This window comes from Sorex araneus, chromosome 2 (assembly GCF_027595985.1).
Source record: "Sorex araneus isolate mSorAra2 chromosome 2, mSorAra2.pri, whole genome shotgun sequence".
In the NCBI taxonomy this organism is placed as follows: domain Eukaryota; kingdom Metazoa; phylum Chordata; class Mammalia; order Eulipotyphla; family Soricidae; genus Sorex; species Sorex araneus.
In genome coordinates this window covers 230,631,761-230,656,812 of record NC_073303.1, presented here as the reverse complement: position 1 = coordinate 230,656,812, position 25,052 = coordinate 230,631,761, and the positions used below count along the sequence as shown (strand labels likewise).

General features: G+C 41.4%; 1 protein-coding gene across 3 annotated transcripts in view; it reads left to right on the top strand.

Annotated features, from left to right (window-relative positions):
• The window catches only part of TLN2 (talin 2), a 412,543-nt gene that overhangs the window by 260,442 nt on the left and 127,049 nt on the right, over positions 1-25,052 (top strand). For all 3 annotated transcript variants that reach the window (XM_055129220.1, XM_004616684.2, XM_055129221.1), the window contains 8 exons: positions 2,700-2,763; positions 3,880-3,984; positions 8,070-8,225; positions 13,517-13,618; positions 14,739-14,815; positions 19,199-19,379; positions 20,169-20,282; positions 21,880-21,988. In XM_055129220.1, the coding sequence (XP_054985195.1) occupies positions 2,700-2,763; positions 3,880-3,984; positions 8,070-8,225; positions 13,517-13,618; positions 14,739-14,815; positions 19,199-19,379; positions 20,169-20,282; positions 21,880-21,988 (908 nt within the window). The remainder of the gene's footprint in view (positions 1-2,699; positions 2,764-3,879; positions 3,985-8,069; positions 8,226-13,516; positions 13,619-14,738; positions 14,816-19,198; positions 19,380-20,168; positions 20,283-21,879; positions 21,989-25,052) is intronic.

The window sequence follows — 25,052 nt, the reverse complement described above, 5'->3', positions numbered from 1 at the left end:
TCTCTTCCATTGATCAATAATGTTCCATTTTATAGATAAGTCCCATTTTATTTATTAATTAATCACTTCAGTTGCTTTTGGCTATTATGAATTGTGAACATCTTGTAAACATTATGAACATCTCTGTGCAGATGTTTGTGAGACATATTTTAATGTAAAATTTTTCTTGGATATCTACCTAAGAATGTAATTGCTGGTTAATATTTTGCGGGACTATGTAATTGCCTTCCACAACAGCTGTGCCCATTAATATACTTTCCCACCACCCATGAAGAAGGGTTCTTCCTTCTTCATACTTTTCAATAACATTGTTATTGTCCGTCCTTTTATTATAGTCATCCTTGTAACTATGCCCTGTATTGTGCCATGGTTTTTATTTTGCATTTTTTGATGGTACTAAAGTTAACATTTTTTCATGTGCTTTTGGCCATTTTATTCAGAGAGACATTGTATATGAAGGCTATTTCTCCAGTATACTTTCGAGAAATTCCTATTCAGATCTTCTGCCCATTTTTCATTGTTTCATCTTTTTATTATTTGTTCATGATAGAGCAGCAGGAATTTTCTATTGTTCTGTTAAGGACATTTTCACTTTCTTGATGGTGTAATTTTCAGTTCAAATGATTAAATTTTTAGGTATTCCAATTACTGTTTGGGGCTATTATTATTATTATTATTATTATTATTGTGTTTTGGTCACTCCTGGCAATATTCAGGAGTTACTCCTGGCTCTTTACTCAGAAATTTTTCCTGACTGTGTTCAGTGGGCCATACAGAGTGCTGGGGATCAAACCCAGGTTGGCCATATACAAGACAACACTGTACACCCTGTACTATCTCTCTATCCCCTATTATTATCACTATTATTATTATTAGTAGTAGTAGTAGTAGTAGTAGTAGTAGTAGTAGTATTGATGCATACACATTCCCTAACCCATGGTCATAAAGATTTGTCTTTAAACTTTCTTTTGTTTTGATGGAGGTGAATACCCAACAGTGCTCAGAGGCTCATACTGTGCCAAGGATCAAACCTAGGGCTCCCACATGCAAAGTATACCCTGCAGACTCTTAAACCATCTCCAGAGGCCCTTCCTCTATATTTTCATATACAAATTTTCTAGTTTCAGTCTAATGGGTAGGAATTATCTGTTTTGAGGTTTAGTGTATGGTGTGAGAGAGAGGATCCAACTTCATTGTTTTGCATATGCATATCAAATGCCCCGCACCATCTATGTAAAGAATACCATCTGTAGTGTTTCATCATTAAGTTGACTTGGTGTCTTTGTTGAAAACCAAATGGTGATAAAGGTAAGAGTTTAATTCTAGTCTTTCAATTCCATTCTATTGATCCATATTCTTAGGCTAGCACTGTTTTGTTATCATAGATTTGTAGCAGATATATTTTTTTAAACTGTTATAGTTATTGTGTCCCCTTTCTGTGACCACCCTTTTTTTCTGACCACCAATCCCTTCGTTTTTAAGGAATTAAAAAAATTATAAAATTTCATATGTTGGGATTTTGCTGATTGTGTCCTAGTAATATCACTCACCATGTTCCTCTATCTCTCTTTTTTCTGCAAAATAGCATTTAGAGCTACAGCCTTAATTAATTTCTGGTGCATTCATGTATTAATTTTTCTTTTTTCCAGGAATATTTACAAAGTACAGAGGGAAGAGGGGTGCTGTGTAATCTGTTATATCAGTCAGGAGATGTACTTTGGTTATTCCATTTTTTCTAATATTAAAATTGACCACTGAATTTTAATGTGATTGTATTAATCCTTCTTAAAGTTATTCATAAACTTGCCCCTTATTATAGTGGTTTTAGCCACTATTGAGGCCTGTTTTGACTTACTGCTTATATCATTGAGGATTGTAAAATGATCATTTGGTCTTCTGCATTTACATATTATGGTACTTTCTTATCAACATATAAAGCATTTTGGTAAGTTTTTAACTTACTGTCTCCTAATTATATATGGCATCCTCCAATTAAATATAACATTCTAATGAAGTATACATTTAGAAGTTTGATTTTTAAATGATGATATCAATATTTACAAATCTACTGTAATTCAGTTTACAATATATTCCAGTAGGGATATTAAGTCAAAAGACTGTCAAAGTTACTGGAAATAATTTTTCACCATAGTTTTTCTGTTATCTTTATATACTTTTAATTTCATTTGTTTTCTTGCTTCTTATTTTAAGGTATTGCTTCCCATTCCTGCTCCTTTGAGTGCATATTGTTTCAGAGTGAAAAAGTCCTGATGCATGTTTAGAGAAGTTTCCTTATCCTTGTTTCCCCTTCTTTCTTTAGAAACTAGTTATCATTCATAACTAGGTTTATCCTTATATTATCTTTGTTATGCATACTAACAACATACAATGCTCTTTTATAAGTGAGAACACTTCTTCCCTTTCATACAAAGGCTCTCTGTTATTTTGCCCTTCACTTTACCACTTTGGAGAGTGGCCTAAAAGTCCTCTCTTCTTCAGTTATGTTAGCATGGCCCTCTTCATCAACCGGCTTTATATTTGTGTATTTTACTGTGTTGTACAATATGTCCATGTATCCTTAATTGTACCAGAATATTCCAGGACATTTAGTGAGTTCACCCTGAATTTTAGGAATTCTCTTTACCTCTCATTAGAGAATGTGATAAATGCCTTACCTCTTTTTGATTTCTCTTTCTCAGTCTCAAGGAATTCCTGCCCAAAGAATACATTAAACAGAGAGGTGCTGAAAAGAGAATATTTCAGGTATTGGAACTGCTTTATTTCTCCACTCCCTATTCTCTGCTGCACCAATAGTTTATACCCCATGCCCCCTTGGTAATAAGTTATTAGTGACTAAGAGTCAAGAAGTTGATGGTTCTGCTTCATGCAGACTTGTTGTCTTAATCCATACGTTTCAGTTTAAAATTTACTTAGTCCTCCTGAGTACAGTTCCATGGGCATTATTTTGGTAACATTAAAACAAGGAGATTTTTCTATTAACTGTACTGTGGAAGGAAGTCCAAGGAGTTTCTTTGTCGTGAGAGATTTCTTTTATTACATCTTAAGTGTAGAAACCTGGAAAATTCAGGTTTTAAATGTATTTAAAATAAAAATTAAATAAAATAAATATTAATTTAAAATACAAATAAAATTTCTTTGTAAAAAAATTTAGAATTTATTTTATCCAGGACATATTTTATCCAGCTTTATGTCTGAGTATTGTGATATATAGGCTTTTGTGGACTCTGCCTTGGGAACTGGTATTTTGGGTTTGGGGGTATTATTTTTTGATTTTGGGGACTACACCCAGTCACGCTTGGGGCTCGTTCCTGGCTCTACACTTAGGGATCACTTCAGGAACGCTCAGAAGACCATAGAGGGTGCTAGGGATTGAACCTGGGTGAGCTGTGTGCAAAACAGATACCCTGCCCACTTTACTATCTCTGCAAAGAAAAACAATATTTTGGGCAGTGTTGGAAGGATACTTCCCCAAAAAGAACCTTTTTCTAATTCAATTGAAGTGTTAGTTCTGACTTTTTTGTGTGCATAATTCCTTTGAAAATCAGATTTCAGTTACAAACCCTGCTCCTGCCATGGTGTGTACTCGTGAATCATTGCAGAGAGCTGTGAGAACCAGGGGGAGTTTGGGCTCTGTCTCTAGCTGACTCTAGTCTGTAGTAGAGCATTCTCCACACTCAGGCCTGTGGCCCATGTGGCCCGTATGATGGTAGGGTCTTTAGTCCATGCCATCTTCCATGGCCTACTGGTGTGTCATCCTCTCTCCCTCCACGTGTACTCACTTCCCTCAGTACTCACTGCCTTCCTGGGGGTAGAGCGACAGTCACAAACCCATCCCTGCTCTCCCCATCATTTTTGCAGGAGCACAGGAACTGTGGAGAGATGAATGAAATAGAAGCCAAGGTCAAGTATGTCAAACTGGCTCGCTCCCTCCGGACCTATGGAGTATCCTTCTTTCTGGTGAAGGTGAGCTGAGAGGGGTTAGCGGACATTTGCCTCTGTCATCTCTTTTCCTTTCACTTGTTATTGCTCACCGTAGTTTGTCATTCCAATACTTAGGATTTATAAATGCAGTAGTGGGTGATGAGGACCCTCATTTAAAACACTGGGACAGACAAAATAAGTACTTCAGTTGTGCGGCTAGTGGATGTGGCACCACACACACAGGCTTAGAGCCACTGTGTCTTGGCTAGGCTCAAACTTCACTTGTGGATCAGTCTCGAAGGGGATGTGTTAACATCCACTCAGCACTACTTCATCTGGAGAATATTTCCTATAAGACTATCACAAACTTCCTGGACTAAGGAAAGGTTGTTGGCCAGGACAGACCAAATCAAGTCCACTTGGTGAATGTGGTACCTAACTTGTATACCTTTGGATTTTTGTGACCCTCATATCTTTCTTCAGAATCACTTGTCTTATGCATGGGAAGATATATTTTTGAAATTCACCCTGTGAATTTTGAAGACTTCCCTTGGTGTTTTCTTCACTTAACTGGTTCCCCACTGATTCTTTAGCTTTATTTCTCTTGCTCTTCCCAAGCTCCCCACACTCTTTTTGTTAGTAAATAGATTTGAATATATATATTATTGCTTGTTCTGCTGTGACACTATGCATGACTCTCCTGCCTTCTGCTCTCTCCAAAAAGCCCTGCCAGATGGTAGTTTCTTGTACCGTTTAAGACCAGTGGGAAGATCACCAGCTGTGTGGTAGCTGCATCCTGGGGACAAGTCAAAAGGCCAGTGACAAACTGGTTTGGGAGGTTCTAAAGTAAACTGCAGCTTAAAAGAACTGGAACAGAAGGCAGTTCTGTTGTCCTCGAAGTTCAGGGAGACAGATGCATAGATACTACACTTTATCCCTCAGTGACATGAGCTGCTTCCTTTGGAGTGAAGAGAAACAGATATTCTGCTAAAAAAGAGGCGCTTGATGCCAATTAGTTGCCTCACCCAGTATATTCAGAAAAGGCCAGAGCATCTACAAATGATCATGAATGAATCACTTTGTTGTTTTTTAAAATAACATTTAGATGAGACTAACATCCAAGGACAGTAGAGACAGGGCTAGGATGATTTCTACAACAATTAGAAGCCTGCCTTTTGAGCTGTGGGAGAAGACAGTTGAGGTAGAGAAGAGATCACTAAGTCAATGATGGTTGGAGGGATCTCTTGGGGTGGGAGATGTGTGCTGAAAGTAGATAAAGGACCAAACATGATGGCCTCTCATTATTTGTATTGCAAACCATAATGCCCGTAAGTAGAGAGAGAGTAAGAGGGGAACTGTCTGCCATAGAGGCAGGGGGACGGGTGAGACAAGGGTGGGGTGAGGGGCAGTAGCGATACTGGAGACATTGGTAGTGAAAAATGTACACTGGAAGAGGGATAGGTGTTCAATCATTGTAGACTGAAACTCAAACATTAAAGCTTTGTAAGTGTGGCTCACTGTGATTCAATTTAAAAAACTAGAAATTGAATCTTGAAATTGAAAATTGAGTTTTGTAGCAATTTAGACTATCAGTAGGATTTTGAATGGTCCCTCATCTTCCTGTTAATAAGGACTCCACTTCCCAATATCAGTAAGACCAACCACAGCCTACAGTCAACTCTCATTTCAGACACATCTTATTCACATCCATGGGCAGCATTATGGAAGGACTATCAGTGTATCTGTTTTTCATAAATGACATAATAGAGACCCAGAGGATGAAATGCTTCAGCTGGAGGTATAAGGACTTGGATTCTTGTCTCTCTGTCTTCAAAGCCGTAGTTCCCAACTGCTGAGCAGTGCTGAGTAAAATAAGTCAGCAGAGGCAAATGGTGTATGATCTTCACAGATGGGGAATTCTAGAGCACTCACCTCAGATGCAATAGGTTGGTGGCTGCCAGTGGGGAATGAGATGTTAGTTACAAGTGTATAAGCTTATAGTCCTAAATGGAGTAAGTTCTGGGAATCCAACGCACTATTTGGTGACTAGTTAACAACACAGTAGTATATGCTTGAAACTTTTTAAGAGAGTAGATCTCTAATATTATCTTTATAACAGCCAAACAGTGCTTCTGTGAGGTGACATGTCAGTAACCTTATTGAACTAGCACTTTTGTGGTCTGTCTGTATAGCAACTCACATTGTATACCTGGATCTTAAATGTTATGTAAATCATATTTCAATAAAGATGAAATAAAAAAGACAGCACTATGCTCATTTTACATAAAAATAATCACAAGATATTGATAAAATTTACCTACTTCTTATAAAATTCTCTTGTAAGTCAGTTGAAAAAAAGACAAACATTATATGATGTCATTTAATGTGGTATAGAGAAGAAACCTTAACTGTCACTGTAGCACTGTAGCACTGTCATTCCATTGTTGATTGATTTGCTTGAGCAGGCACCAGTAACGTCTCCATGGTGAGACTTGTTGTTACTGTTTTGGGCATATCAAATATGCCATGGGTAGCTTGCCAGGCTCTGCTGTGCAGGTGATATACTCTCAGTAGCTTGCCGGGCTCTCTGAGAGGGATGGAGGAATTAAACCCGGGTGGGCCGTGTGCAGGGCAAACTGCACACTGGAGGTTGGAGTAATAGCATAGAGTGTAGGGCTTGCACATGGCCGACCCAGGTTCGATTCCTCCGTCCCTCTTGGAGAGCCCAGCAAGCTACTGAGAGTATCCCACCTGCACAGCAGAGCCTGGCAAGCTACCCGTGGCGTATTCGATATGCCAAAAACAGTAACAAGAAGTCTCACAATGGAGACGTTACTGGTGCCCAAGCAAATTTATGAACAATGGGACAATAGTGCGACAGAGCATAGAGAAGAAACATAAAAACTAAATTACACAGAAATACTTTTAGATTATTAAGCAGATGAGTGGCTAGGAGAGAGGGAGAGGGCAGTTGGTATGAAAGAGATCAGTTGTGTGTGGACAGGCTTGAAATGGTGGACTTAAATAATATGATATTCTACTACTTTAAACAAATGTTGGTTTTTAGTGGGACACACCTGAAACTTACATTATGCACTATTACTTCCAAAGGCCCAAAACTGAAATAATCAAATAATGTCCTAAACATCATTGATATTGAACTATACCACATGATTTTGTGATGACTTACAAGCAAAAAGCTCTTTTAATGTCTGTTGAGTCTCTACCATATATTCTTCTATAGTCCTAATAATCATATTGTTATACTTCATGTTGTCATAATAGAAAGTGCTCAGGTGTTGGTCAGGAAGATTGGTCTAGAATTCAGGATAGTAGAATATACCCTTGAGGAGTAAGTGGATACCTATATAACCTTGAGAGAGAGCTCAACATCTTAATTTGTTCATCTGAAAAAATAGTATATATATTACATAAGCAGCATATGAAGGTTTTTTTACTATTATGTTTATTGTAATTAGTTCCTAATCACTTGCTCTTAATTTTGAAGATTCTACTTAGTATAGTTCTAGATTTTTTTTTTCTTTTCGGGTCACACCTGGCAATGCTCAGGGGTTACTCCTGGCTCTGCATTCAGGAATCACTCCTGGCGGTGCTCAGGGGACCATATGGGATGCTGGGAATCGAACCCAGGTCGGCCGCCATGCAAGGCAAACACCCTACCCGCTGTGCTATTGCTCCAGCCCTAGATCATTCTTTATAGCTAAAGTTTCATATTTATATTCCATATCAACCCTGTTTTGTCACTAAGTTGGCTACTAGAAATGATCATATGTGGAACTCGCCTTCTTTATTTTATTTGCTATTGTCTCATTTTTGTCTCTCCTTTTTTTGTTTTTGATCCTGATTTTTATTTTTCTAACTCCCTACCCTTCTGAACAGGCTTTCTGTTGAGTAATGTGCATTTCTGGATCCTTCTAGTCTTCTGAGGTTTTTGTAATTTAGTAAATTTGTCACCCTGTATTGAAACCTCACTTTCCCTGTAGCCCTGTTTTGAAATGCTGCTATAGAGATTGACTACAGATGAGGCTCTGCAAACTCTCTTATTGCCTGGCAGCACCAGCTTCATGCAGAGGAAGAACATGAACTCTTGGTGTCTCCCATTCTAGGAAAAGATGAAAGGCAAAAACAAGCTAGTGCCTCGCCTGCTGGGGATCACCAAGGACTCAGTGATGCGCGTGGATGAGAAAACCAAGGAGGTGCTGCAGGAGTGGCCACTCACCACAGTCAAGCGCTGGGCAGCCTCTCCCAAGAGCTTCACTCTGGTAGGGGTGGGCTGGGCTGGGGCCGGGGCCTTGGGGGTGATGTGAAGGGCTGGAGAGGGGATATCCCAGGGGCATGTGTGATGCCAAATGGGTCAGAAGACTTGGGGGTTTGGACTTCCTGGCCTTAGAAAGCAGCAGGGACAAGAGTAGATAGGGTGCTCTTGGAGAGGAGGCATTTGTCAAAAATGGTTGGAGGTATGTGGGTCCATTGGTGTCCTTGGTGAATGCTTCCTCTGCAGAATACAATAGACTGGATAATATTTGGAACCAGCTTGTCATTTTCTAGCTCTGTGACCTTGTTTGTGTCACCTCTCTTTGTACCTTCGTCTGTTCATCTGGGAATGGGGAAATTGGAACTCCCACTGAGCTGCGAAGGTTCACAGGGGTGATGATAAATGAGGAATAACGCACATGGGAAGCGGGGAGAGTCTCGGTGTGTCCTCACCTTCCAGCCTCGAGTTCCTCCACTTAACTGCCGCCGTTATTCTCAACAGAGTGTAACTGGGTAATCTCAGCTACAGCCACACTGACCCACGGGACTGATTTTTGCTATTTACTGTGTAGAGCAAGGGGAAAATTTTTTTAGAGTGGGAAAACAGTGATGTTTAGGCTGCAGAGATGGTTCTAGGGGCATAAGCATATGCCTCACAAGAATAAGACTCCAAGTTCGATCCCCAAAACCGCACCCGACACCCCCAGAATCACTGAGTATGAATCTCATGGCCCCAATACCACCAGCCTGAACTTTAGTATACCACAGATTCAAACGAGCTTGAGCTCCAGGCCCCCAGCACTGCAGACTGTGTTTCTGTTAAAGAAAATACATTAAGAATTATCATTTCTTTAAAATTCCTGAAGTTTACCATCCTGGTATAAATTCAGTTTACATTTAGGCAAGTCTCCTCCCAAGACAGTAGGGAGAAAAAAGGGCATTCTGAGCTGTCCTATTTGATCACGGGTGGACCCTAGCCATCCGAAGAACTCCCCAGAACACAAACCTTCCACTTATAATCAGAGCATTGCCTACCTTACTCTTAACTATGAAAACGCTCAGAAAACCAAGTCCTTGCTTTCCAGTGTAGCTAATTTGATATCATTTTTATGACGGAAAAATCAATTAAAGTTATTTTGATCCGTAATATTGGAAGACAGGCTAAAAGGCCCAGATTTCCTGATCCTCCTTTCCTACTGTTTACTGTTGTGGATTTTGTGTGTGTGTGTGTGTGTGTGTGTGTGTGTGTTGGAAGGGGGGTTGTTTGTCCTTTAAAACAAGATCTCAGGCTTTTTCCCATTCTGGAAATTCCCATAATTGTTTATACATATTTGTTTCTTCTCACATCTATTTAAATTTTTCAATAAAGACTCTTTTGCTTCACTAAAAATTTTAATTAAAAAACAGATATCAGTATTAACTCATTATTATATGAAGCTACTTTAAAAACAAATTAAATTAAAAATCATTAGAAATATCAGAAATTACCTCAAGGAAAAGAAAAAGGAATATTGATATTTTTATTAAAGTATAAAGATGGATTGAGGCTTGTAGCATCTCATAATTCCTTTCTTCTCTCCCTTTTTTATTTAATTTCCAAGTGTTTGGAAAATTTTCCTTCCTTCCTGCCCCGCCTCTGCCTCTGTCTCCCACTCCCTCCCTCTTTTTGTCTCCCTTCGCCCCATCTCTGTTTCTGAGATTTAGTTTGTCTATTTTGATCAAAGAAATTGCCCTATGTAATTTCAGTTGTTTTCAAACTTTAAGATTTGTTTTATATCCCAGGACATACTCATTACTGGAGAATGTTCCATGAGTGCTTAAGGAGAATGTGTGTTCTGCTGCTGAGGGGAGAGTTCTAGATGTGAGGTAGACCCTGGGAGCTGTTGGTGACTGCTGTCTCCTATGTCCTGATTAACTTTATCTTTGTCAATTTTATGCATGGTTCTTCTAGCAGTTCCTAAGAGTCACAGGCCCCACAATAATCACAGGGTTTTCTCTTTCTCTTTCATTTTTATCAGGTTTTGTATTTTGATACTCTGTAAATCGATGTCTGTGCATTTAACGTGTTCTTTATGTTTGAAGAATTTTTTTTTATTGAATCACTATGTGGAACATTACAAAGCTTTCAGGCTTAAGTCTCAGTTATACAATGCTCTAACACCCATCCCTTCACCAGTGCACATATCCCACCACCAAGAATCACAGTATACATCCCCCGGCCCCCCGCCCCCCAACCCTCCCACTCCACCTGTGTAGCTGATAAATTTCACTTTACTTTCTTGAGGAATGTTTTTAAAGTCATTCTTTAAAAGCCAGCCTGCAGCAACACTTTCTCAGAGTTTTCCTTCGTCTGAGGATGTGCTTATTTCCCCTTTTCACATGAAGGGTAATTTAGCCAGAGACAGAATTTGAGACTGACGTTTATTCTCTTTTTGCAGTTGACAAATGCCACTTATTTCTTGTCACCAAGGTTAGAAATTCACTGTCATTCAAGTTGTAGCACTGTAGCACTGTAAAACTGTCATCCCGTTGTTCATCGATTTGCTCAAGCGAACATCAGTAACGTCTCCATTGTGAGACTTGTTATTGTTTTTGGCATATCGAATATGCCACAGGTACTTTGCCAGGCTCTGCAGAGCGGGCAGGATACTCTCCGTAGCTTTCCGGGCTCTCCAAGAGGGATGGAGGAATTAAACCCTGTTTGGCCGTGTGCAAGGCAAATGCCCTACCCGCTGTGCTCTTGATCCATACCCTCTGTGCATTCAAGTTAATCTTCATTTATAGACAACAGTTTGCTTTTCTTTGATTTTTAACTCCTTGCTTGTCAGCTGTTTTGTGTAAATTTCCTTGGTTTGTTCTAGTTGGCATTTGCACAATTTCTTAAATTCAGAGGTTCATGCCCTTCACTAATTTAGGGACATTTTCAGTCATTGTTTCTTTAATTTTTTGTGTGTTTGTTCCCCACACCCTCCTGATGAGAATGACATTTGATTATTATTTTTAAAAATCCGTGAAACTTTGTTTTACTTTGTTTATCCTCTATTTCTCTACTATCACTTTAGGATTAATTTTCTACTATTTTTTATCCTGTCATCTCCACAGTACTATTTAATCTAGTTGGTGAATTTTTTCCATTTTTTATTGCACTTTTAAATTCTATCATTTCAATTTGGTTCCTTTTAGTGACCTGTTCCTTTTTTTAAATTTTTTTTATTGAGTCACCATGTGGAAAGTTACAAAGTTTTCAGGTTTAAGTCTCAGTTATACAATGCTCGAACACCCATCCCTTCACCAGTGCACATATTCCACCACCAAGAATCACAGTATAGCTCCACCCCGCCCCCCCCACGTCCCTTGCCCCCACCTCCCGCCTGTATAATGACCTGCTTCTTTTTTGGAGTTTTATGTTTTTCATATTTTTTGGAGAATTTGACCTTGATTATTGAAACCCTTTTTGACAAGTTCTTTAAAACCCTCCTATAATTCCAACATCTAATTCATGGCTATATTGACATCATTCTTTCGTCTTTGTCTTTCTCTGGAGCCTTCCAAGCTGTGTTTAGAGTTCCTGGATTATTCCCAAGAATACTTGGCCAGCTGGGCCTGCAGTTTGATGGGAAGTCCCAGGGATGTGAGCTTCTCAGGCTCTGTGGTTGCCAAGTATCACCAGGGTCACCCTGGTGATGGTTGCAGCTCCCAGATCACACCCAGGGATGCTTGGGGACCTCTAGGTCATACCCACTGATGCTTAGGGCTTTCCAGACCATAGCTAGTCATGTTTGGGGGATTCCAAGGCTACACCCAGTGATGTTAAGGGGGGCCCTATGGTACTAGGAATTGTCCAGTCAAACACAATTCAGGGCTTCCTGATTATTTTTTCTTATTCCTATAGCCGCTTTCCTGGTCCTTAATTTGAAGTGTGATTTTCAGTGCTGCTATAGACGTGTTGATCATGATGTCAAAAGTCTTTAAATCTCCCCCAACCAACCATGTAAGAGTTTGGTAGTTTGTGTAATGTTGTGACCTACTTTGTGTGGACTTGAGTTGTATTCACATCTCATTCTGGAGCTGCTGCAATACCATATTTGCTCAATTACTGTTGGTGCTGTCTGTGTAGGGAGGAGTTTCCCTGGGTCCCTGGAATGTGTCACTTCTATTGAGACAGGAGGAAGTTGCTGGATGGAGAGGGGCATATGGTTTCCCTGGCCAGAGTACCTGTGCTCTGACTTTCACCCCCCATACCACACTGTCCCCAGGCTAGGGAATGGGGATTTGTGTCCCCATGGGTCTTGCTGGACATTCCCTCTCCCCATCTTTGGCTGGAGAGGGCAAGCATCTCAGGAACTGCCTGCCGAGGTTCCAGGTCTAGGGGACCCAGCATCTAGCCCGAGGTAGGATGTAAAAGGTCCCAGAACTTACCAGCTGTGCTCCCTCCATCCTAAGGTTTTAGTTGATGAACCAGCTAACTTTAAAAAAATTTAAATTATTAAATGAATCACTGTGAGGTACAGTTACAGACTTACAAACTTTCATGCTTATGTTTCAGTCATACGATGATCGAGTACCTATCTCTCTACCAGTGCCCATTCTCCACCACCAATGATCCCAGCATCCCTCCCACCACTACCCCTACCCTGCCTCTGTGTCAGGGCATTCCCTTTTGCTCTCTCTCTCCTTTGGATGTTGTGGTTTGCAATAGAGGTATTGAGTGGCCATCATGTTCAGTCTATAGTCTACTTTCAGCCCGCATCTCCCATCCCAATCGGGCCCTCCAAGCACCCTTTACTTGGTGTTCCCTTCTCTATCTGAGCTGTCTTTTCCCCCAGCATGTGAGGCCGGCTTCCAAGCCTTGGAGCAATCCTCCTGGTACTCATCTCTACTATTTTGGGCACTAGTCTCCCATGCTGTTACTTTATATTCCACAAATGAGTGCAATCTTTCTATGTCTGTCCCTTTCTTTCTGACTCATTTAACTTAAAATGATAATTTCCATGTTGATTCACTTATACACAAATTTCATGACTTCATCTTTTCTAACAGCTGAATAGTATTCCATTGTGTAGATGTACCAAAGTTTCTTTAACCAGTCATCTGTTCTTGAGCACTCAGGGAATCAGCTAACTTTTTAGATTTTGGATCCCTTTTATCAGGCTGGTTTCCTTAGTCAATTTTAGGGGAAAAAAAGAGAAGAATAAATCTACGCTATTTTTTTTCTTCCAGAATTTTCCTTTAATTCTTTAGCCTTTAAAACTGCTAATGTAGCTCTATTCCTTTTAATGCGGCTTTTTTTCCCTCCTAGGATTTTGGGGAGTATCAAGAAAGCTATTATTCAGTCCAAACCACCGAGGGAGAGCAGATATCCCAGCTGATTGCCGGCTATATTGATATCATCCTAAAAAAGGTATTTCATTTGGATGCAAATTATTCATAAAGACTCTAATTAGATGATACTGCTATGAACAAAACGATCAACACCCTCATGTTGAAGGTACTTGATCCAGTCATTTAATCTTTGATGGTGAAACTATTTGACTGGTCGGTCTTTGATCTCAGAAACCCAAAACTTTCTAAAGGAATCACATAAGCTGAAATGTTCAGAGTTACCTAAGTTTTTTTGAATTGTGTACTCAATAATCTAATTTTGGGTGAATGAAAGCAATTCTAATAAAATTTATTTGATATCTAGAAATAAATCTTTACTTTTTATTGGGGGCTGGAGCAATAGCGTAGTGATTAGGGTGTTTGCCTTGCACCTGGCTGACCTGGGTTCAATTCCTCTGCCCCTCTCAGAGAGCCTGGCAAGCTACCAAGACTATCTTTCCTGCACGGCAGAGCCTGGCAAGCTACCCGTGGTGTATTCGATATGCCAAAAACCTGTAACAACAAGTCTCACAATGGAAATGTTACTGGTGCCCGCTCGAGCAAATCGATGAGCAACAGGATGACAGTGACAGTGACAGTGACTTTTTATTGGAGAGACTTAAATTGGTGTAGTTACAGTGACAATGTAGATCTCAATATTCTGTGCCTTACAAGAACTTCTGATGTTTCTGTGGCTTGTATTTATTTCATTAATTAAGAAGAAGAATGAAAAATAATGCATCACTCAGCTAATAAATAATCTTAGCCAAACCCTCAGAACCTTCTTCCCTAGGTGTTTTATGTATTTTAAACAAATTTTAAAAGGGTACTGTTTCATAACAATGTTTCCTAAAACTTTAAAGGAAAACCCATCGAATATCATTTTTTCTTAGGATATTGAGATCTACATTGTCACTGTGACTATACCAATTTAAGTCTCTCCATTAAAAAGAAAAATTTTATTTCTAGATATCAAATGAATTTTATTAGAGTTGCTTTCATTCACCCAAAATTAGATAATTGAGTACAGAATTCAAGAAAATTTTGGCAATTCTGAACATTTTAGCTCATGTGACTCCTTTAGAAAGTTTTAGGTTTCTTTTGAAAAAGTATTCTTGTAAGTCCTACTGCCTTTCACTCATATTTTGGTTCATCTGTAGAAACAAAGCAAAGACAGATTTGGACTAGAAGGTGATGAGGAGTCGACTATGTTAGAGGAGTCAGTTTCCCCCAAAAAGTAAGTATTGCTCATAATCCCTGGGCAACACCCATATTCCCCACCCAGCTCTGTGTCCCAAAATGCCTCATGGTGAGGAGAGAGCAGTGGCTAATGGAGACAAGTTTGCTCCAAGTGTGGCCCCAGACCATTAGGCAAGCAGAGATGGTATTTTATAATCCATCTTGGAGTTGGTGATGATCTAAGTCCTTGTCCATTGAGCATTTGTGGCATGGTCTTGCCCTTCATCTCAGCTTCAAATATCATAAGCTATCATTTTCACCCAAGGCTGGAAAAAGAGCTTCCGTGTGTATCTTTGTGGGTTAGGTCTCAGCTTACTTTATTTTTTTTTCTTTTTGATTTAGGGAACACGTCTGACAGTGCTCACACCACTGGTGTTCAGGGACCATCAGTAGGAATGGGGTGGTTGAGGGAGGTTGGGGTGGGGTGCCAGCATCATCCTCAGGACTCTGCACATGCCATATGTGTAATCCTTATCTCTGAAAGATTTTGCTAATTCCTGGGCTCTTTTTTTTTTTTTTAATGTGTGGTCATAGGAATGCATTTTCTATCCTCTCCATCTCATGTATAAAATAGGGCTGATAACAATATGACACATTTTAACTTTAAAAATATTTTTTTAATTAGTGAATTACCCTGAGGTACAGTTACAGACTTACAAACTTCCGTGCTTACATTTTAGTCATATAATGGTCAAGTATCCATCCCTCCATCAGTGCCCATTTTCCACCACCAGTGGGCCCAGTATCCCGCCCAGCATCCCCACCCTGTTCCCTCTCCTCCCGCCCCGCCTCTGTGACAAGGCATTCCCTTTTGCTCTCTCTCTCTCCTTTTGGGTGTTGTGGTTTGCAATAGAGGTATTGAGTGTCCATCTTTATCGGTCTATAGTCTGCTTTTAGGGTACATCTCCCATCCCAAGCAGATCCTCCTAGCACTATTTACTTGGTGATCTCTTCTATAACTGGATTGCCTTTTTCCCCAGTATGTGAGGCCAGCTTCTAAGCTGTGGAGTAATCCTCCCAGTACTTATCTTTCATAATCTTTGGTGTTAGTCTCCCATTCTGTTACTTTATATTCTACAAATGAGTGTAATTTTTCTATGTCGGTCCCTCTCTTTCTGACTCATTTTGCCTAATATGATGCTTTCCAGGTTGATCCATCTATATGTGAATTTCATGACTTCATCTTCTCTAACAGCTGCATAGTATTCCATTGTGTAGATATACCAGGGTTTCTTTAGCCAGTCATCTGTTCTCAGGCACTCAGGTGGTTATTCAGTTTTTAATGAAGCAGAGACTAATGACTGGCTCCTGGAATATGCTGTTGTTCTCCTCATCACTGCCATTTTAGCTGCAAAACAATCTCCCTTTCATACATGAAGAAAGAGGTAGTTCCAGTTAGGTGTGTTTCCCTCAAACCCCACTTGTCCACTGTTTAGAACTTCACAGATTCTCCCTGAGCCCTCCCAATAGGCCATCTCATTAGGTGGTAGCAGCAGGTCATATATCAGATTCCCTCTGGATGGATGAGGAAGCAGACTCCATGGTCGACCAGAAACTCAGGTTCATGCTGTGCAGTTTGCCAGAAACTAAGCCATCACCCAGGAATGGATCCCACTGCTGTGCCTGTAACATTGCCACCCTTCTCTGCTCCCTCGCTGTTGGCATCATAGTCACCCAGAGAGGGGCTTTTTTCCCTTTAATTTAATTTTATTTTTATTAAGTTGTTCACAATAATATATCACATTCAATATGACAACACCAATCCGACCACCATTACACCTTCCCAGCACCAATATTTCTAATTTTCACAACCACCACCCAAGCTTGCCCCAATAACAGATCCTAACTAATTTATTTTGTATTGCTTGTTATGAATAATCTGCTAAAAATGACCAAAAAATTGCCTTAGAAGAAAATGTGTGAAGATTTTTGTATCTCAACCTGGAGCCATTAAGACTTGGTATAAGAGATTTTATGACCATGCTGTTTCAGGCTCCTACTTTACACCCCATCCAATGTGGTGTGCTACTCCTGGTATATCAGTGATGTAGAATATGAGATGTGGCCACATACTCCAGGAATTCTGAAATTTCAAATAGGGTGATACAGCTGTAGTTAAGTTTTGAATTGCATGGTGAATTTGGGATCCAGAGGCATCTCTGTAGTTTATTGCTCTCTTCTGAGATTTCTTTGTGAGTCTCTGGATCATGGCCCTTAATGAGCTTATATAGCACCAGAGGCAGTTTGTGGGTGTGACTGCCAGGTTCCCAGAAACACAGGTAGATTAGGGGAGTTAGCCCCTTCTTGACTCTGTGAAAGCCTGAAGATTTCAGTCACACAACCTACATATCTGAGTTTTTCAATAGATTATACTCATGAATGAGGGTTGTCTGAGCCTGTGGAGATCGGCCTTGAATGTGGAAGCAATTGAGTTCTGGAGGTCTTCAGCTGCAGAGCTCTATTGGGGCTGGTGAGTCCCTCCACCCACCCTTCTGAGCTGTCCCAGATATGGGTTCAGTCTGGGTGGGTCCAGAGACATCTCTCCAGGTGCTTTTCTCTTATACTCAATGGTGTACACAATGGAACCGTATTTTATGGGAGTTTGGATACCCTCTGGGAACTCTGAAATTCCTTGATTTGAGATTGGCTTTAACTGGCATGGATGAGCTAGAACCTCTGGCCTGGGGGGCGCTGAGCCTTCAGGGACACTGTGACATTTATTCTTTCCCCAACCTCCTGGGAGCAAAGCCCAGGTCCCAGCCTACTACTTTTCCCTCTACAGAACTGAGTCTTGGATGCACAGGTGCTAGGGGGGTGTCATCAAGGCAACTGAGAGGAGTGGACCCCACAGATGGTCAACTTTCCACTTTCACCCATGCTGAAAGTGACAGCAGTCTCAGGGTGCAGGTGACACTGTAGGCACCTCCTTGTCCACCCTCCCCAGTGTCAGCCCCTCTGCAAACTTTGATCATCTCACCAGAAGCCTGTGCTTGCTGACCTGCCTTGTTCTGAGCAGCAGGGCCTGACCTATTCTGTGTGAAGGACCCTAACCAGAGGCCTCTGCCCTTTAATGCAGCCACTGCCCAAGCCCCACCCAAATGCACATGCACACTGCCCCAGACTCTGTTCAGGGTTGCTGAGGCAGAAATACCACTGTCTGACATTTTCTCTTCAAAGTCCTTTGTACTCACATTCATTTTAAGAAGCTATCATGCAATAATAAATGGATCACTGTTACTGTCACTGTCATCTCGTTGCTCATCGGCTTGTTCGAGCGGGCACCAGTAACGTCTCTCATTGAGAGACTTATTGTTACTGTTTTTGGCATATCCAGTACACACGGGTAGCTTGCCAGGCTCTGCCACATGGGCTTGATACTCTCGGTAGCTTGCCGGGCTCTCCGAGAGGCGGAGGAATCAAACTCCGGTCGGCCACGTGAAAGGCGAATGCCCAACAGCTGTGCTATCGCTCCAGTGGTAATAAATGGATAATGTTTGAAAAAAGAAATGTATCATGTTCCTCCCAGACCTGAGTGGAGACCATCTGGGATAATTGCCACAATGTTTCCTTCTCGTTTCCTCTTTGGCCAGTGGCTTGTGCACAACCTAGGAGGTCTGAGCTGGGGAGATGGTTTTCCTTTCTGCTTTCTTTCCTGCACCTCTCTCTCCATGGTGACACTGAATGCTTGTGTGCCCAGCTAATTCAAGTGAAGCTGCCCAGTAGTAGGCGTCTTTGAACCAATGCTATTTTCTAGGAGGATTTTCCAAATAATAGATAAATACAGTTATATTGTTGATATAACTATAATAGGTAATAATAGTCTCCAAACCTTGAGCTGCATAGAACTTCACCATCACAAGAAGATCTGCTCAGGTTTGCTTCATTTTCTTTTGGGTTTCATTTTGTTTCTTTTGGTGCTCAGAGAGCGTGAGGGCCATGTCCAGAGGCTCTCAGTCCCCCAGGTTAATGGGTCAGCGTGGCATTCCTCAGGCCTTGAGATGCTGGAAATATGCAGACTCAGAGATGCTCAGAATCAAACCCAGGTCTGACACGTGCAATCCCCAATCTCTGTGCTACCTGGTCCACCACCCATGTTCTGTTGTTTTAAGAATATTAAGTTGGATGAAGCTGTTGGACAGACCAATCAGGGTGGGGAGCTGGAGGGGACACCTTTTGCACCCTGGGTTGCACAAGGTCCATTCCCAAGTCTTCTCAACACTGAGCCTTTCTGGAATATCTCCCTCCCAGCTCTGCCTGTCCACTGTCTATTTCTCTTTCCATGCTGACCTCCACATTCTGCATTAGCAAGTCCTGCCAACTCTCTGTGTTCTGTCATGTGTGGAGCAGATGCCTCATGGTGCCCGCCTACCCGTCCCCACAGATCCACCATCCTACAGCAGCAGTTCAACCGGACGGGGAAGGTGGAGCACGGCTCAGTGGCGCTGCCTGCCGTTATGCGCTCGGGATCCAGCGGCCCTGAGACCTTCAATGTGGGCAGCATGCCTTCACCACAGCTGCAAGTCCTGGTGGGCCAGATGCACCACGGCCACATGCCCCCACTGGTGAGCTCAGGTTGCTCCCTCCTGTGGATGGTGGCAGGGGGGAGGGGCAGCAGGGTTGAGTTCCAGCACCCTCTCCAAGGAAGCCTTACTTCTCCTGGGTGCCTCTGCAGACACCTTGTGTGGCCAGAAAGCACCAGTGCTTGGCTGGTAATATTGGGGTTGAGGCTTCTACAATGTGTGGGGATGCCCTGCAGGGCATCTGCCTCACTCTGTCCTGGGCTGCTGGCAGGATCTCTGGGAGTGTTGAAGCATCTGTTCCTCAGCCAGAAGACCACGGGAAGAGGCACACTGCTTGCCGGCAGTACCTTTCCTAGACATAAAGAAGATCTTGGCTCTAACATGGCTGTTTCCCACCTGGAGCTTAGCTGTCCTTGGCACTCCAGGTTTGGGTCCCTGTCAGTGACTTTGGGTCTCCCTCTGAGCCTTTCAGCTCTGCTGATGACAACCCCTGCTCTGGGTTTCCAAATCCTCATCCGAGCACTCTCTCTCCAAGGCCTGGCTGAGCTAAGAGACAGTGTGGACCAGGGCTGAGACACAGCTGAGGTCTCTGTTCTGAAGCTGACTTTAATTTATTTGGTTGGCATAGAGCTGACATGGTGGCAGGGTAACAGTTGCCTTGGTGCAATTGCCCAAGAGGGGTACTTTGTGTCTCTTTTTCATGATAGTCATGAGATTTCCAGTACAATGAGTAATGTTTTGCTGAGAAGGGCCCATGGCAGGGAACTGGGAAGTCGGTGTGTGTGAACAGGGCACCTGCAGTTCTCTGACACTGTATGCTCTCCCCTGCAGACTTCGGCCCAGCAGGCCCTCATGGGCACCATCAACACAAGCATGCACGCTGTCCAGCAGGCCCATGAGGACCTCAGTGAGCTCGACGCCCTGCCACCACTTGGCCAGGACATGGTAAATAGTGTCACTGGTAGAAAATGGGGAGTCACTAGGGCTGCGCTCTGGCAGATGAATCTCCATCTCTGGCTAGGTGAAGTCTCTGTGTGTGAGATCATATTTGTAGGTTGTGTCCACAGGAAAGTTCAGGGTGCTGTTTGCTGTCACAGTGCCTACTGAGAGCCAAGAATCTAGACCCTGGACTAACATCTTATCTCCTCACCTACCCTTCCATTGCTCAGGTGCAAGGTGAATGTGAGCCACACCCACCTTCTCTGTGTCCTTGAAATGCTGGGGAGATAGTAGAGTGGGGAAGGTGCTTGCCTTACACACCTCTGACCCAAGTTCCATCTCTGGTGCCCCATATGGTCACAAATCAATGTCAGGAGTGACCCTGACACAGTGCCAGGATTAAGCTATTAGTATTGCAGGATGTGGTCCCAAAACCAAAATGGAAGGAAGGAAGGAAGGAAGGAAGGAAGGAAGGAAGGAAGGAAGGAAGGAAGGAAGGAAGGAAGGAAGGAAGGAAGGAAGGAAGGAAGGAAGGAAGGAAGGAGGGGGGAAAGGAGGGAGGGAGGGAGGGAGGGAGGGAGGGAGGGAGGGAGGGAGGGAGGGAGGGAAGGATGGAAGAGATAATGTAGACATATCCTGGACTAAGATGTCAGAGCAATAGTACAGCAGGTAGGGCATTTGCTGTACTACAAACGCTGCCAATCCAAGTTTGATTCTCAGCATCTCATATGGTCCCTTGAACATCACCAGGAGTAATTCCTGAGTACAGAGCCAGGAGTAACCACTGAATACTTCTGGGTAAGATCCATCAAGCCAAAAAAATTTTTTTTAATAATATAAAGCACATCAGCACTTTATATCAGCATACAGTTGTTATTATCAGTGCAAATTATCTTTTATTGACTAAGTACAGAGAAGTGAGAAGATAAATTACTTATAGGTTTAAATTATCATGAAGAATAAGGTGGAAAAGGTTTTCAAAACCTTTGAATTCCTACAGAGGAAGGCAGAGAAGGCAAGGGGACCTGGATATAATTGGGTCCCTGGTAGTTCCTATTTGTTGACAGTGTTAGATCTGTAAGAGAAGCCTGTGTCTGTCTCCACATGGCTCCCCCAACAAAATCCTACCAGAAAAGGTTCCACATCACCACAATGTGAATAACATTCACATTGCAAATAAGAGATAATTCTGTGATAAAGGAATACATTCAAACACACTAATTCTAACCTCATTCTCTAAATAACAATGCAAAAGTTATTAATCTTTGTGGGGCTGATATGCAAAATTATCCAACATCAATGATTTGATTTCTTCCCATTGAATTTATGTCAATTATGCTATTATGAATGTTTCCTTTAAAGAGCTTAGAAGTTAAAAAAATGAATGACTAAATGAAATGAACGAGTGTAAGAATTACAGAGAACTTACATTGATCATAAAGTCCCATTAAGGATGCTTTAAAAAATTATCTAGGGGACTTCATTGGTGGTGACCCAGTAAGAAGATTGTGGCCTGAATTCTGGTCTCACTTTCTGGTGCAACTTCTTGTTCCCTGGGTAGTTCTGGGTGGTGACAATGCTGTGTATTTGTCTGACTTTGCAGGCATCTAGGGTGTGGGTTCAGAATAAAGTGGATGAATCCAAACATGAAATTCATTCTCAAGTAGACGCCATCACAGCTGGAACCGCTTCTGTTGTTAATCTCACAGCTGGTAAGTCCCAGAGATGCCTATGGCAGATTGTGGTTTCATTGAAAATAATAATAATAATAATAATAATAGTGAAAACGCTTACTCTTTGATTGAGAGAAGCAGAATTCTAATTTGGGAAAGGATGGTCTATTTTTAGGAACTGGAATACTTGAGACATTTTTTTCCCCACTGACCCTGGTCATCTAGCATCGGGAATATCTTATTGTCTTATGTTTCATCCTTGAAAAGTGCTTGCTCACTCTTCCTTCTTGTGTGTTCATATGCTGGACATACTTCAAAGTGCATTGAGGTTTCTTCTCTCTACCAAGAAGTTTGATCAAATGGACCAACCTTCTGTGAAATTTAAAAAATATATATTTAAAAACTTTGTTTTACAAAGTTATTAATAGTTGAGTTTTAAGAATATAATATTTCAAAAATCAAGTACATCATAACTAACTAAACAAAGGAGATAAAGGACCTGTACAAAGAAAACTACAAAACGCTACTCCAAGAAATAAATATCCCGTGCTTGTGGATTGGGAGAAGTAACATTGTCAAAATGGCAATACTCCATAAAGCATCATGCAGATTCAATGTGGTCCCTATAAAGATACCCATGACATTTTTCAAAGAAATTGATCAAACTCCTGAAATTCATGTAGAACAACAAGTCTCCACAAATAGCTAAAGCAATCTTTAGAAAAAAAAGAAAATGAGGGGCATCGCCTTCCCCAACTTCAAACTGTACTACAAAGTGGTAGCAATTAAAACAGCACAATATTGGAATAAAGACAGATCCACAGACCAATGGAATATGGTTGAGTATCCTGACACAACCCTCAAATATATGATCATTTAATCTTTGATAAGATTATGAAGTAATCTTAGATAATAAATTATGAAGTAATCTTTGATAAGAAATATTAAGTAGAGCAAGGAAAGCCTCTTTAACAAGTGGTGCTGGCAAAACTGGACAGCTACATGCAAAAAATTAAACTAAGACCTCCATCTAACACCATGTGCAAAAATCAGATCAAAATGGATTATAGACCTCAACATCAGACTCAAATTCATAAGGTACATGGAAGAAAATGTAGGCAAAACCCTCATGATATTGAAACTAAAGGTATTTTCCTTTTTTTTTCTTTTTCCTTTTTTTAAATTTTCCTTTTCTTTGGATCATAGCCAGCAATGCTCAGGGGTTACTCCTGACTCTGCACTCAGGAGTTACTCCTGGCAGTGCTCAGGGGACCATATGGGATGCTGGGAATTGAACCCATGTCAGCCGTGTGCAAAGCAAACACCCTACCCGCTGTACTATTGCTCCAGCCCACTAAAGGTATTTTCAAAGATGAAACACCACGACCAAGCAAGTGGGAGCAAAGATAAATAAATTGGACTACGTTAAACTTAGAAGCTTCTACACCTCAAAAGAAACAGTGATCAAGATACAAAGGCAGTCTACAGAATGGGGAAAGTTATTCGCCCAATACCCTACTGATAAGGGGTTAATATAAAAGTTATATAAGGCACTAGTAGAATTTTACTAGAAAAAAATCCAACCCCATCAAAAAAAGGGGGAGAAGAAATAAACAGAAACTTCCTAAAAAAAGAAGAAATGCAAATGGCCAAAAGACACATGAAAAAAATGCTCTACCTCACTAATCATCAGATCAAATCAAAACAACAATGAGATGTCATCTCACACAATAGAGACTGGCGCACATCCAAAAGAACAAGAGCAACCAGTGGTAATGTGAAGAGAGAAAGAGACTCTATTGTTGGTGTGTATGCTGACTGGTCCAGCCTTTTTGGAAAACATTCCTCATAAAACTAGAAATTGAGCTCCCATTTGACCCAGGAATACCACTTCTGTCTTATGTTTCATCCTTAAAAAGCACTGAGGACCCCAAAACACACAGCAAAAACACCAGCTGAACTCCTTTGTTCATTGCAGCACTATTCTCAATAGCCAGAATCTGGAAACAACCTGAGTGCTCTATAACAGATGAATGGATAAAGAAAATATGGCACATCTGCACAGTGGAATATTACACAGCTGTTAGGAAAAATAAAGTCATGAAATTTGCCTATAAGTGGATGGACATGGAGAGAATCATGCTGGCTGAGTGCAGTGAGACAGAAGGAGAAGGACAGATACAGAATGACTGCATTTATTTGTGGGATATACAAATATATATATACATATATATATATAAGAAGATTAATATCCTATGGCTAGGGAAAACAGGGGCTAGGAGGACTGGTCAGTGGTTGGAATCAACCACAAGTGTGTGTGGGGTGGAGGGTAGGTAAGATAGAGAAGATACCAGTATGAGGATAATAGTTGAAAATGATCATGCTGGACAAGAACTGAGTGTTAGTACAATACTCAGGATACAATAACCTATCCGTATCTGTATTGCAAACCATAATGCCCAAAAGAAGAAAAAGGTGTCGGGGGAGGGGGAGTGTCTGCCATATAGGCAGGCTGGCGGGGGTGGTAATGGGAAAGAAACTGGGAACACTGGTTCTGGGAAATGTACACTGGTGGACGGATGGGTGTTGGAACACTGTATGACTGAAACCTAATCATGAACAGCTTTGTCAGGGTCTATCTCACTGTGATTCAATAAGAAAAAAAATCTTAAAAAAAATACTTCAATACCAATCCTGCCACTAGTGTCAACTTCCCTCCACCAGTGTTCCTATATTGTCTCCCACCAGAACTCCGAGCCCTTTCCCACCTGTCAACTTGATAGACACATTACAGAGTTTCAGGTTAAACCTCATGTTTTCAGTGTTGTTGGGTCTCTGTTTTGGATATATTGCTATACTGCTCAATGTGTGCCATTTTCTGTGTGGTTCCACCCAGAATGTAGCTCAAGGCCTGGCCTCCTGCACAGGCCAGCTAGAGCCAGGAAAGAGTATCTCAGGAAGCAGCTGACAGCCTCGGACCCTTAGCTGCCGAGAGCCTCTGGGGGAATGTGCCCAAATGCCTGTGTTTATAGGGCAAAACAATAATAGAGAAGTTAGGGTGCTTGGCTTGCATACAACTGATCCATATTCAGTCCACAGCATC